At 46.5% G+C, this 15372-nt stretch overlaps 1 protein-coding gene across 6 annotated transcripts in view; it reads right to left on the reverse strand.

Annotated features, from left to right (window-relative positions):
• The window catches only part of LOC307040599 (general transcription factor II-I repeat domain-containing protein 2A-like), a 40969-nt gene that overhangs the window by 3538 nt on the left and 22059 nt on the right, over positions 1–15372 (reverse strand). For 3 of the 6 annotated variants that reach the window (XM_079683599.1, XM_079683600.1, XM_079683597.1), the window contains one exon: positions 4196–10041. In XM_079683599.1, coding sequence (XP_079539725.1) covers positions 4272–6239 — 1968 coding nt within the window. In that variant the 5' untranslated portion in view covers positions 6240–10041 and the 3' untranslated portion in view covers positions 4196–4271. Of the gene's footprint in view, positions 1–72; positions 145–350; positions 420–4195; positions 10042–10447; positions 10626–15372 lie in introns of those variants that run through there. The other 3 variants (XM_079683602.1, XM_079683598.1, XM_079683601.1) reach the window with 3 other exon arrangements.

Raw genomic sequence — 15372 nt, forward strand, 5'->3', positions numbered from 1 at the left:
GACAATGCTTAAACATGTTTAATTCAACTCTGAATAAGTAATTTCCATCAACATTTGCACTTCCTTACTGACCTCAAGCATCTTGAAAGATGCATTTTCGCCATCCAGGCTTCCGTCTTCTTTGTCCATGGTAACATGACTTTCCTTAATGGGTACACCAAATATTATTGAGTGGAATGCTCTGAATATTAGATACTCCTGATACTAGGATGGGTTGAATGCAGAGTCTATATTTCACTGTGTCTGCTGTGCTGTGTACATGCGACGCTAAAAAGAAGATTCAAAATCCTCAATTTCCATATGAATGGCGGATAGTATGTTTGTATGCAATAAACTCAATTCACACTAACCGGCTCTTTAGGAAGGAAGCTGTAAGGCCTCTTGTTATAGGAGTGGTCCTCGTCAGTGTCCAGGGGCATCTGTAGACAGTCAACCATTATTTTGACATTGCTTTACATGCACGGTTTAACTCCTCCAAAAATGATCCAGGCTCGATTCAGAATGACACAGTACTGTTACGGTTGAGCGAAGCAAGCAGGACCCAAATGCAGATAACACTGAAAATACCTTTATTTCAAAGATAAAACGGACAAATAGAACACTCCCCGGTGAACACAGTCACAGACAAACGACAAACCAACAATGACAGACAGAAAAAACAGAACTTAAATACACACAGGACTAATCAAGGAAACAAGAGACAGGTGAGGAGGGAGGAGAAAACACAGGGGCACCAGGTGAACACAATCAAGAAAACAGGTAGGAGGGAACAGGTAGGAGGGAACACACACAGACAGGAAACCAAAGACAGATCTAAACAAGACAAAACACAACGCAGACAGAAAACCAAAGACAGATCTAGACAAGATAAAACACAACACAGACAGATCGTGACATTACCCCCCCCTCAAGGGACGGATCCCAGACGTCCGAAAACACCAAAACAGTCCAATACACGTCCAAAAAAAACAACGTCCAGCAGGGTAGGTGGAGGGGGACCGGAGGAGGGACACAAAACTAGGGCCTCCAGGGTGGGTGGAGGGGGTCAGGAGGACGGGTTTGGGCTGACAGCCCAGAAGCACAGTAGAGGGCCTGGAAGGGATCTCGGGCGGACGGCCCGGGGGCAAGGCAGAGACCATGGAGGGGGTCTCGGGTGGACGGCCCGGGGGCAAGGCAGAGTCCATGGAGGGGCAAAGGCCACAGCGGGCGAACTCATGGGGCCAAGCATGAGGGCGAAGACAGCGGCTGGAAGAGTCAGGGGGCCGGGCCCGAGGGCTGCGGCCAAGAAAGTCAGGGGGCCGGGCTCGAGGGCGAAGACCGCGGCACTCAGGGGGCCGGGCTCGAGGGCGAAGACCGCGGCTCTCAAGGGGCCGGGCCCAAGGGCGAAGAAGTTGGCGACGGGACAACTCCAGGACCCGGTGTCGGCCGGACAGGAACTGGAGCCGGTGGGACAGGCTTCGGCAGGATCCCCTACGGAAGAGGACCAGGAGTTGGCAGGACCCCCGGCAAGACAGGTGAAGGCGGGACCTCCAACGGACCAAGACATGGGATTGGCAGGACTCTCAGCGGGACCTCCAACGGAACAGGACATGGGGTTGGCAGGACTCTCAGCGGAACCCCCAATGACAAAGGACATGGAGTTGGCAGGACCCCCGGCAAAAGAGTAGTCGGCGGGACCCCAACGGGACAGGACATAGGGTTGGCAGGACCCCCGGCAGAAGAGTAGTCGGCGGGACCCCCAACGGAAGAGGACATGGAGTTGGCAGGACCCCCAGCAGAAGAGCAGGCGGCGGGACCCCCAACGATACAGGACATGGAGCTGACAGGACCCCCAGCGGAACCTCCTGCGGCACAGGACATAGGGTTGGCAGGACCCCCGGCAGAAGAGTAGTCGGCGGGCTCTCCAACTGCACAGAACATAGAATTGGCAGGACCCCCGGCAGAAGAGTAGTCGGCGGGGCCTCCAACGGCACAGGACATGGAGTAGGGAGTTGAGAGGGGACTCGAGAGGTGACTTGAAAGAGGACTCGAGACAAGACTTGAGAGGTGACTTGAGAGGGAACTCGAGAGATGACTTGAGAGGGGACTCGAGAGGAGACTTGAAAGGGGACTTGAGAGGAAACTGGAGAGGTGACTCGAGAGGGGGCTTGAGAGGGGACTCGAGAGGGAACTTGAGTGGGGACTCGAGAGGAAACTGGAGAGGGGACTAGAGAGGGGACTCGAGATGGGACTAGTGAAGGGACTAGTGAAGGGACTAGAGAAGGGACTAGAGGAGGGACTAGAGAGGGTCTTGAGAAGGGACTAGAGAACGGACTAGAGAAGGGACTAGAGAAGGGACTAAAGAAGGGACTTGGGAAGGGACTTGGGAAGGGACTAGAGGAGGGACCATGGCTGCTGGGGCCGGAACCATGGCCGCTGGGGCCAGAACTGGGGCCGGAACCATGGCTGCTGGGACCAGAACCGGGGCTGGAACCATGGCTGCTGGGCCAGAACTGGGGCTGGAACCATGGCTGCTGGGGCCAGAACCGGGGCTGGAACCATGGCTGCTGGGACCAGAACCGGGGCTGGAACCATGGCTGCTGGGGCCAGAACCGGGGCTGGAACCATGGCTACTGGGGCCAGAACTGGGGCCGGAACCATGGCTGCTGGGGCCGGAACCATGGCTGCTGGGGCCGCAACCATGGCTGCTGGGGCCGGAACCATGGCTGCTGGGGCCAGAACTGGGGCCGGATCCATGGCTGCCGGGGCTGGAATCCTGGCCTTGCGTTTCCTTCCATGCTGCTTTGAGGCCTTGTGGGGCCTCAGAGGTCCTCCAAAGGCCAGACGAGACCCAGCGAAAGGGTCCTTGAAAGGAACCTTGTCGGGAACTTTGGCCGGCAGGGGGCTAGCATGCCAGGGGCTAGCAGGCCGGGAAACAGGTTTGACCTCAAAGCTACCAAAAAAGTCCTCCACCCACTCGGGTAGTTAGACCCTCCAGAAAAACGCGATCTTGCGATCGCAGAATTTACCTCATAATCAGCAACATGGCGCAGATTTTGAAAAGGCCGCATATTTATCAAAAGGCCGCATAATCCCCGCATTTTTCCACACAAAGTTGAGAAAAAAAAAGTTAACTCGTGAAGTAGTGATGATGACTACGTGACGTCATCAGCTCGCGCATCACAGAAGGTAAACAACACCGTAGAGTGAACGTGTGGAACTCACACGAGAGAGAAAACACCAAGATGAAAAAATCTGATCCATCTCATTTACCGACAAACATTTCTGCTAAAGACCGGGCAAAGCAGTACCCCGATGTCTTTCACAAAAGTGGGGGGAAAATATTCTGCACCCCGTGCAACTGTGTGTTGGAGCATAAGTCTTAGAGAAAATCGACGGTGACGACCCACTTTGATTCATTCAAACATTCGAAAATGCTTTCTGCTGCTGCGGACAAGAAAGCCAAACAATTCACGTTCACCGAGGCATCAATCTCCAAAACCCTTTCAACGGCTACAAGAAACGAAGTGAGTAGCCTACAAGATTGAAGCTGGTCAGATAACGAACGAGTAAATGAAAACAGAAGGAGGCGGAGAAGTGTGTGTGTGTGTGTGTGTGTGTGTGTGTGAGAGAGTGATTAAAATTGTCCAATTGCTTTTACAATAAATAAACATTGAATGTGTTTAATTGAATAGGAAAGGGGTTTAACGTTAGTGGCAGGTTTTGTGTGAGAGGGAATAAATAAGACAGCCCAATATTTAAAAAAAAATCTATTCTTGTTCGCAACTTTCCGCATATTTCGCAATTTCACCGCATAAAATCACATAAAAACCCTGCATGTTTAAATCGCATAATCAAGGATTTTAGCCCGCATAATCAAGGATTTTTGCCCGCGTTTTTCTGGAGGGTCTAGGGCAGGGGTGCCCACACTTTTTTGGCCGGTGAGCTACTTTTGAAATGACCAGCTCACGGAGGTCTACCAACCAAAAATAAAATCCCAAATTGCAAGGGGCTGAATAACACGTTTTATTTATACTTGGGATAACTACAACGACTCTATTTGGGTTCTTGAACAGAAACAAATACATGAATACATAAAACAAAAAGGCATGTTAACCTCTCTCTCTCTCTCTATTTCTCTATCTCTCTCTCTATGTGTCTCTCTCTCTCTATTTTTCTATCTCTCTCTCTCTATTTCTCTATCTCTCTCTCTATTTCTCTCTCTCCTCTCTCTATTTCTCTATCTCTCTCTCCCTCTCTCTCTCTCTCTCCTTCTCTTGCTGACTGTCCCTTCATTTCCCTGTTAAGAAACACATAAAAACAAGCAGGGTAAGAAACCTCTCTCCATGGTCCTGATATAATGCTGCAAAACACAATTCAATATATTTAGGTGGGTCCCTACCATATTCTGATGACTTGCACTGAATGGAGTCCGTCAATGTTGCATAATCAGGACAGTAACTGCTGATGGCTAGTCTCAGACAGGCCTCCAAATGTTCATCAGTTAATTGGGAACGGTATTTCGACTTCACTATCTTCATTTGGGAGAAGGCTGACTCGCATAAATAAGTTGAGCCGAAGAGTGAGGTCAGTGAGGTGGCACATTTTCTGACGTTTGGATACTTTTCAACCCTGAATAAGTTCCAAAACTGTCCGGCATGGGCACGCGCCTTTAACTGAATGTCGGCCTGCAGCGACAACATCTCATCCTCCAGCGCAGATGGGTTCAGATGAAACACTGCTCCGATGTTTTGGGCCAGCGAATCAATATCATGGTCTTCACTAAACGGATAGCACATGAATGTGGCGATTGGCTCGAGCAAAGCGAAGTCTCGGAAGCGTTTCTCGAAGTCAGATGTAATGTTATTGACTTGCTCTGTGTAGCGCACACTGTCAAGGAGCGCGCTGTCCTTCCCTTGCTTCTCCAGCTCAGAGGCGATGTTTTTGAAGTTGGCCAAATCTTTGCGCTGCAGCTTTGAACACAGCAGATGCAGTCTTCGTTTGAAGGCATTAACTGAGCTGATCATGTCAACCACAGTTCTGTCTTTCCCTTGTAGCTCCAAGTTCAGCTCATTTAACATGTGTGTAATGTCTGTTAAAAACGCCAGATCTAACAGCCACTCCTCGTCATCTAGACGTGCGTACTCCGCGAGCTTGGTGCCATGGAGAAATTCCTTTATCTCCGGTAGAAGCACTCGAAATCTCTGGAGAAAATTGCCCCTGCTCAGCCATCTTACGTCGGTGTGTAGTAAGAGGTCAGTGTGAACACAGTCGGCATCCTCCAGATATGCACGAAACAGCCGTCTTTGAAGAGGTCTTGCCCGAATAGAACAGGCCACTTTAAGTGACACATCCATGACCTCTTTCATGTTCAGCATTTTTGCACAAAGTGCGTGCTGGTGTATGATGCAGTGATAATTCAGAAAGTCAGGGAATGTGTCATCCTCTCTGCATTTTGCGATGAAGCCATTACAACGGCCCACCATCGCAGGCGCACCATCCGTTGTGATGGAACTCAACTTAGACATGGGGAGTTTAGTGTTGTCAACAAAGTTTTTAAATGTCCGAAAAATGTCCTCGCCCCGAGTGTGTTCCTTCATTGGCAGAATTGTCAGCAATTCCTCTTTCGCCGTCATGTCTGTGAACACCATCCGGATAAAAACGCACAATTGCGCTGTATCGCTCACGTCAGTGGACTCGTCTAGTTGGAGTGAGAAACACTCGCAGTCTTCTATGTCCTTCCTGAGTTGCTGGGTCAAATCCTTAGCCATGACTTCACAGCGACGTGTGACTGTGCTCCGTGATAATTGGACGGCCTTGATAGCGTTTACTATTTCTGTTTTGTTTGTGTAATCCCGAAACAAGGCGTCTGCTGCTTCTACGAAGGCTTCTTTCACCATCTCTCCATCTTGAAAGGATTTTTTGTGTTTTATTATAACGTGACTCACTCGTAGAGATGCTTCATTGGCTGCCTTTGCAGTGGATGTCGGCTTTAAGAAAAGTGACTGCTGTCCAGCTAATTGTGATTTAAGTTCCCTCACCTTTCTCTTTCTTAACTCGCTACTCGGAGGGAAGTCGCTGTCATATGCCTTGTGAACACTCCGATAATGCCTCTCCACGTTAGCTTTCTTTGGCAGAGTGACACTTGCTTTACAAATAAGGCAAATAACCTTTGAATGTGACATCACAAAAAAATATTCTTCCTCCCATTCTGGATGGAAGTGGTATGTTTTTAGCTTTTTCCTCGGTCCCGCACTCATTTTGTTGTTTTTATCTTGTTTATCTCTTTAACTTAATTTGAGTTTTCCCGGCACTTGACTGATTTTGTATCGCTTTGCATTCTGGGTTAACAGACTGGAAAGTGATAGGTCGCTTTTTCTGTCAATCAAGTAAACTCCTGAATTAAGTGGCAGGGAGGCCAAGGGAGGAGGGATCAAAACCTGTTTTGTCTATTTTAACGGAGCTGGATTTTTGTTTTTATGAATGACTCGCGATCTACCAGCATTGCCCCTGCGGTCGACTGGTCGACCGCGGTCGACGTACTGGGCACCTCTGGTCTAGGGAGTAACTCCTTTAACCAGAGCCTTGAGATTACTTCTTGGCGTACCGTTGAGATAATAGACTGTCTCTCTTCACTACTGGAGGCATATCGACAGTCGTTTTTAAAGCATGTCAAATTGTTGGGTCCATCTTTTGGTTGGTTCGTTCTGTTACGGGTGAGCGAAGCAAGCAGCACCCAAATGCAGATAACACTGAAAATACTTTTATTTCAAGGATAACACGGACAAACAGAACACCCCCCGGTGAACACAGTCACAGACAAACGACGAACCAACAATGACAGACAGAAAAAACAGAACTTAAATACACACAGGACTAATCAAGGAAACAAGAGACAGGTGAGGAGGGAGGAGAAAACACAGGGGCACCAGGTGAACACAATCAAGAAAACAGGTAGGAGGGAACAGGTAGGAGGGAACACACACAGACAGGAAACCAAAGACAGATCTAAACAAGACAAAACACAACGCAGACAGAAAACCAAAGACAGATCTAGACAAGACAAAACACAACACAGACAGATTGTGACAAGTACCAAACAAAAAAAATGTTGCGTGTAGGGGAGACCAGGGATAGTTGCAACACTTTTTGGGGCTTTTCCCCAATAAGTAAAAAAACATTTACAATTGGATAGCCATTTTGCTATATTATGCATTATCAATATGTCAGCTACTGAAACAATGTATTTAAGATGTTTTTATGGAATAAGTACAGGTTGGAAAATGTATTTATTTTTTTAAAGCTCAACTGTTACAACTGTCCTTGTGTACAGGGACAGTTGTAACCCATGCAGGTACAGTTGTAACATCTTAATAACGGTTACCCTTTTTCACACTATATGACAAAAAATAGGGAAAGCTGTCAAATTCTAAGGCAACAAGATTTTAATGGGATTTCACACATCCTCCAACAAACAATGAACAATGAACAGAACTTGAACAGAACTTAAAACAGAACACCAGAATTAATCAGATTCACAGTTGTGGCAGGTGTAAAAGGCACTTCCATCTGTGCAGTCCTTGTGTGCCCAGGCTTTACAGGAGCAACACTGCAGCCAGATCTCCTTGGACCTGGAGTAGCTCTCCAGGCACACAATGCAGTATTGGGCCTCATCTTCATCAGATGAGGCCTGCATCTCCTGCTTCTTGTTGGGTTTGTTTTTTTGGCCGAAATTGATTTTTGTCTTCGCTTTAGACTTCTTTGCGTTAGATCTTTTTTTTTCAGCCTCGAGTTGATCTTTCATTGGAGTGTCTGTGAGGACAGCGGTTTCTCTTCTTTTTCTCCCCTTTGTGGTCTGCTTCCTTGGTCCAGCTTTTGGATGTGGACGGATGGACAAGGGTGAGAAAGGCGTTGCAGAGGATGATGTCCCAGGCTTCACACATTGCCTGACAGGGGAGGAGGCTGCGAGTAGAGGAGAGGAGGCTGTGAGTGGAGGAGAGGAGGCTGCGAGTGTAGGAGAGGAGGCTGCGAGTGGAGGAGAGGATGCCACAGTTGGTGTTGGAGCTGCACTGGTAGAAGGTTCTGGTGGTGGGCGGTCTGTGACTTGGGATGGAGCAAAGTCGATGTCATTGAAAATGTCTCTATTAAAAGGCCAAATTCCAGTGCACGCGAACCCGGCCTGGATATTTGATGGCGTTGCAGCCAGAGGAAGGGCACTCTTCACAATGCTCGGCAGATCGTAAATGGTCATTGTGGTTCCTGGATGAGTCTTCATCCAATTGTCACAGCGGCTGTTGATGTGCCTCTTCAGTGGCCCATATACAGTGCGATCTAAGGGCTGTAGTTTGTGAGAAAAGTGGGGAGGAAAAGATAGGAGGATGATCCCATGGCTCCTGCAAAAATTAATCCCCTCCACAGAAAGGTGGGAGGAATGATTGTCCAGAATCAGCAGCACCTTTGACTCCTGTGAGCTCTTGTTATGGCTCTGGAAGTGCTTGAGGAAGACCAAAAAGTCTTCCTCTTGCATCCACCCAGACCCATTTGCTGTGCCAATACAGCCAGGAGGGCCATTGCTGGTGAAGAAGGGATGAAACTTCTTCCGGGGGAATATCATCATTGGAGGGATGGAATTCCCCAATGCATTTACAGCACATGCAAGTGTGACAGGGTGCCCCGCTCTGCAGATGTCACACTGCCGACTTGTTTCGTTCCTTTTCTGGCAACAACCTTCCCAGGGTTTTGGACAGTTGTGACTCCGGTTTCGTCCATATTCCAAATGTCCTTTGTGACAAACTCATGCTTTGTCAGGACTGCAGACAGGTTGTCAAAAAACTTTTTCACATTTGTTCGGTTGAAGCTTGTAGCCCGTGAGAGACTGGTAGCCTGAGGTCTGCGTATGGAGAGGGTAGGGTGCCGCTTCAAAAACGTTGTGAGCCAGTCAGCTCCGGCCATCTCTTTCTCTGCCCAGGTTTGAGGGAAGTTGCAGTTGTAGTTCTTTGCCAATTCATAGGCAAACTTCATCACCTAAAATGAATATACATTGGAAAATATTTCACTTGTCTGTTCACTATAGGCCTCAATATATTTGATCACTTACTTTTCTTTTGTTCAGTAGCCTATAGATAGCCTATTCTACCTTAATTATGACCTACCTCCTTTGAGCTGAGACCATAATATAGATCAGCTGCCTCCATCAGGTAGTCTCTCAATAGCATCTCCTGCTCTGTTGAGAACACCTTCTTTGGAGTCCAGTAGCCTACTCTTGGGGGTGTGTGTGATCCCTGACTCTCCAACCTCAGCCTCTTCTTACGGCCCGTCTACACTACAGGCATCAAAAAATCTTGAAGCTGGGCGTGTCTGAAGCTTGCCGATTTTTTGCAAGCAACGCGACCAACAACCAATCACATGAATCTCCCGCCCCCGACATACAAAGCAATAGCAATGTTAAAACGAAGTAAACTGGATATAAACTCTCCAAACAGGCGAAAAACCTACCACTATAACCAGCTGTCTCTGCCACCTCCCTCCATGCCTAGTTCCTCCGGTTTTTATCCCGGTAAATAGTTCTGGTCGTAAAGAACCGGGTGATTTGCTACCATAATATCTCATTTGGAATAGGAGGAAATGAACAGCGGTCTGGCTCTCCCAGCTTGCACGCGGTTTGATTGGCTGCGCTTGCACTGGCGGGATTTGCATAAACGGGACTTGATTGGCTGATGCCAAGCATCGAGCCTCAAAAGTTGAACATTGTTCAACTTTTGATGTCGATAGATGCTCGTGATGCTTGCAAAGCCATGCCATGCTCCCCACAATGCAGTTCGGCGAAGATTACAAATCTTCTACGTCACCCCATTCAAGTGAATGGGCGAAGCGTTGAAAGCATTATTTGATGCCTGTAGTGTAGACGGGCCGTTATGGAACCGGTACAGGGTGACATGGCATATATCCAGGGACTTTGCCACTTCCCTGAATGATTTGCCCTCCTGAACTTCACCTGAGGCCACCTGCAGCAGAGCAAGTGGCACTCCCCTGTCGGTCTTCCTCTGTCTGGTACTTGGCATACTGTAAACACACACACACACACACACACACACACACACACACACTTTATGCCTACTGTACAGTATTTAATTCTGTTTATTTTTACAGGGACAATGCACACCAATCAATGCTTGAATGAACAATTGATCATTCAAGCAAATGAGCCATCATTGTAAATGTGCCATGTTACAACCGTCTCGTAACAACCGTCCCAAAACCACCAGTCTTGCTTCCCCCCCTGTGAACCTGCCTGATTGCTAGCTTGACCCATATTTAGCTAGCTATATTTGTAGCTTACAAAACAGTGATTCTAATAATACTAGTTTGGATTCCTAGACATTTTGAACTCAAGACAGTATCCCAAAAATACATCATATCATTTTAGTTAATATTTGACCTTAGAAACACACTTTTGCTGATAACTTACGTGAGATATTCAAACGTGGCTCCTTTTTATTTCGGCGATCTTACCATCTAACTGCGCATGTGCAGAGTGAGTGTCATCACTCTAGCTTGTTTATGATTGGAGATATTGAGGGTGTTACAACCAACCCGTGTTTCAACTGTACCCGGTCTCCCCTACCATAAGTTCTATGTAGCATGTGTTTTAGGAGTAGTAACCCATTCTGAAACAGGCACACAGCATCATAGATACGTTGAGCGATACACTGACCATGGTGCTGCTTGCATGCGTCCTTTTACGACTGATCCTGAATGTAGGTGGGACATTGTCGCTAAGGGTCGCCCTGCCTTCCTCAGTATAGTGAGCAAACTTCTTTCCATAACTGCAATTAAGACACATTTTCTTCACCAGAAGGTTGCATTTTAGAGCCAGGTGTTCCCCCCAAATCTTCTTGATAATACAATTACAAATTAAATAATGTTTGTAGCACTGCAGCATACCCTTCCAGTCCAAAGTTTTCCACCAGGATAACACACCACCACCTTCTCAGGAGAGACATGTCATGCTAAAGAAAGAGCATCAATTTTCATTAAGTTTGTTAGAGCATGTTAATGTGACTTCTTTCCTTAATACTTACAATGCTGAAGTCAAAGCTGGCCTCCATGGCAAAATACCAGGCATACTGTAATGATAATTTTATTAAGACATGCAAGACATCATGTACACGTGACGGCTTATAACTCAGTGAGAAAGTAGTCACACACCTCCAATAAAATGTGCAGGGCTGATAATGCAACAAGAAAGATGCACGAGAGGCCTACATACATGAATATTTCTTAAATCCTTTTATTATTGCACACCATCTCCGCTAGGATTTTTCTCTCTCTCTCTCCTGACAGCCCGTCAGTTTCTCATGCAACGCGCTAAACAGTGGGCGGGGCTGCAGGTGATTATCCAGCAGCTGATCTGATCTCTGTCTCGCGTCCGGTTACACTTCACTGGCGTTTATCTCCATATCGATCAGATCCAGCTCTCCTAATCGGCCTTTATAGAGAGCACAGATCAAACTATTAAGAGTGAATAACGGCCGATAATGATCGGCGGCCAATCGATCGGAGCATCGGACATTTTGACCGGCAGGTTTTGAATTTACCGGTTTTTATTACATTTTACCAGCTAAAAACCGGTAATTACCGGCTAACGGAAACCCTGATATATAGACATAGACATATATACACAATAGACAATACACATAATAAATATATATATATATATATATATATATATATATATACAGTGGGGCAAAAAAGTATTTAGTCAGCCACCAATTGTGCAAGTCCCACTTAAAAAGATGAGAGAGGCCTGTAATTTTCATCCTAGGTATACCTCAACTATGAGACAAAATGAGAAAAAAAAAATCCAGAAAATCACATTGTTTGATTTTTAAAGACTTTATTTGCAAATTATGGTGGAAAATAAGTATTTGGTCAAGAACAAAAGTTCATCTCAATACTTTGTTATATACCCTTTGTTGGCAATGACAGAGGTCAAACGTTTTCTGTAAGTCTTCACAAGGTTTTCCCACACTGTTGCCGGTATTTTGGCCCATTCCTCCATGCAGATCTCCTCTAGAGCAGTGATGTTTTGGGGCTGTCGCTGGGCAACACAGACTTTCAACACCCTCCAAAGATTTTCTATGGGGTTGAGATCTTGAGACTGGCTAGGCCACTCCAGGACCTTGAAATGCTTCTTAAGAAGCCACTCCTTCGTTGCCCGGGCGGTGTGTTTGGGATCATTGTCATGCTGAAAGACCCAGCCACGTTTCATCTTCAATGCCCTTGCTGATGGAAGGAGGTTGTCACTCAAAATCTCACGATACATGGCCCCATTCATTCTTTCCTTTACACGGATCAGTCGTCCTGGTCCCTTTGCAGAAAAACAGCCCCAAAGCATGATGTTTCCACCCCCATGTTTCACAGTAGGTATGGTGTTCTTTGGATGAAACTCAGCATTCTTTCTCCTCCAAACACTTCTAGTTGAGTTTTTACCAAAAAGTTCTATTTTGGTTTCATCTGACCATATGACATTCTCCCAATTCTCTTCTGGATCATGTAAATGCTCTCTAGCAAACTTCAGACGGGCCTGGACATGTACTGGCTTAAGCAGGGGGACACGTCTGGCACTGCAGGATTTGAGTCCCTGGCGGCATAGTGTGTTACTGATGGTAGCCTTTGTTACTTTGGTCCCAGCTCTCTGCAGGTCATTGACTAGGTCCCCCCGTGTGGTTCTGGGATTTTTGCTCACCGTTCTTGTGATCATTTTGACCCCACGGGGTGAGATCTTGCGTGGAGCCCAAGATCGAGGGAGATTATCAGTAGTCTGGTATGTCTTCCATTTTCTAATAATTGCTCACACAGTTGATTTCTTCACACCAAGCTGCTTACCTATTGCAGGTTCAGTCTTCCCAGCCTGGTGCAGGTCTACAATTTTGTTTCTGGTGTCCTTTGACAGCTCTTTGGCTTTGGCCATAGTGGAGTTTGGAGTGTGACTGTTTGAGGTTGTGGACAGGTGTCTTTTATACTGATAACGAGTTAAAACAGGTGCCATTAATACAGTTAACAAGTGGAGGACAGAGGAGGCTCTTAAAGAAGAAGTTACAGGTCTGTGAGAGCCAGAAATCTTGTTTGTAGGTGACCAAATACTTATTTTACCGAGGAATTTACCAATTAATTCATTAAAAAAATCCTACAATGTGATTTCCTGGATTCTTTCTCCCCATTCTGTCTCTCATAGTTGAAGTGTACCTAGGATGAGAATTACAGGCCTCTCTCATCTTTTTAAGTGGGAGAACTTGCACAATTGGTGGCCGACTAGATACTTTTTTGCCCCACTGTATATATAATATAATAAATAAATAACAATACACAATCCGTGTATACACTATCCGTGCTGAGTGTGCTGACTTTTCGTACGATGTCCCACTGTCTGGCTACCTGCATAAAGTCAAGTGCTCGGCGCAGTTGTGGCGAAATGTCGCTCCTCTGTTTTCATTTAAACAGCTCCTTATATCCGTTAGCGTAGCTAGCTAGCACCAGATGCTAACAACAACAACAATACACGTAAGGTTTCTCTCTCGCGCCACACATACACACACCCTCCCGGTCCTCCCAATAGCCAGTCGGTGCCTGCCGGTGAGCGTGGAAGTGTGTTCTGCCACAAGCGGACGGCAGGAGCGAGGCTGTCAGCATCAGCTTTTAGATGGTATTTTAAACTCGATGCGCTCTGAAACTACGTGGCGGTCGAGGAAAAAAAATACACATGCAGTACTTGCGTTAAAATAATTAGTGGCGGTAATTTTTTTTTGCGTTAATGCGTTATTAACGCGTTAACTTGACAGCCCTAACATATATATATATCAATCAATCAATCAATCAATCAATCAATCAATGTTTATTTATATAGCCCAATATCACAAATGTTACATTTGTCTCAGTGGACTTCACAGTTTGTACAGAATATCAGAATGAAAATACGACACCCTCTGTCCTTAGACCCTCACATCGTACAAGGAAAAACTTCAGGAGAAAACCCACAGTTTAAAGGTAAAAATGGGAGAAACCTCAGGGAGAGCAACAGAGGAGGGATCCCTCTCCCAGGACGGACAGACGTGCAATAGATGCCGTGTGTAAATTGAAAAGATAATACATTTGCAACATAGGTAGTCCAAATGTTTGGAAATGCATGTGTGTATAATAGGAAGATGAATCCACGAGGATATCCATCCAGGACTTATGATCCAGGACCACAGCCACGACTCAAGATCCAGGACTCGCGATCCATGACACAGGACCGCAGGATCATCCATGACTCCGGATCCCGGCGTATATAGACACCAAAAAGAAAGACATTTGGGGAAGCTGGGTTAATCGGAACATGAGAGTACACAGGTATAGACAGAGAGAAGGAAGAAGTAAGATGTCCCCCGACAAACTAAGCCTATATCAGTAAAACTAGGGGCTGAATCTAATCAGCCATAACTATAAGCTTTATCAAAAAGGAAGGTCTTAAGCGCACTCTTAAAAACAGATAGGGTGTCTGCCGCCCGAACACAAACTGGAAGCTGATTCCACAAAAGTGGAGCTTGATAATAAAAGGCTCTGGCTCCCGTTGTACATTTAGAGACTCTAGGAACAACCAACAACCCTGCATTCTTGGAACGCAATGCCCTAGTAGGACAATAGGGTATAATGAGTTCTTTAAGGTAAGATGGCGCCTGCCCATTAAGGGCTTTGTAGGCGAGAAGAAGAATTTTAAATTCTATCCCGTGTTCTATAGGGAGCCAGTGTAACGGCCCGTCCACACTACAGCTTCGACAGCTTCAAAAACGGTTTCCAACGCGTCTGCCCATTCACTTTGAATGGGGTGACGTCACGTTGCCTCGCTTTTCGCCGAACTGAATTGTGGGTAGCAGAGCGGAGCTTTCCTGGCGTTTCAGGCTGCAAAAGTTGAGCAATGTTCAACTTTTGAAGCTTCTGAAGCTTTCGGTGCAAGCGTCAGCCAATCAAATCATATGCCAGTACAAACCCTAGCCAATCAAACTGCTGCTTGTGTGTCTGGGGCGGGAGATTCATGTGATTGGTTGTTGGTCGAGCTTCAGACACGCCAGCCGGCAAGCTTTTTTTGAAGCTGTAGTGTGGACGGGCCGTAAGGCAGCCAGAACAGGAATAATGTGGTCCCTTTTCCTAACTCTGGTTAGTACATGAGCTGCAGCATTTTGAATCAGCTGAAGCGACTTGACTGACTTCTTGGTACACCCTGATAATAAGGAGTTACAATAATCCAGCCTTGAAGTAACGAATGCATGGACTAGTTTCTCTGCATCGTTTGGGGCAAGATATGCCTGATTTTTGCAATGTTACGTAGATGGAAGTAGGTGGTCCTTGAAATAG

Source organism: Notothenia rossii (assembly GCF_949606895.1).
Source record: "Notothenia rossii genome assembly, chromosome: 5".
NCBI classification, from domain to species: Eukaryota; Metazoa; Chordata; class Actinopteri; order Perciformes; family Nototheniidae; genus Notothenia; species Notothenia rossii.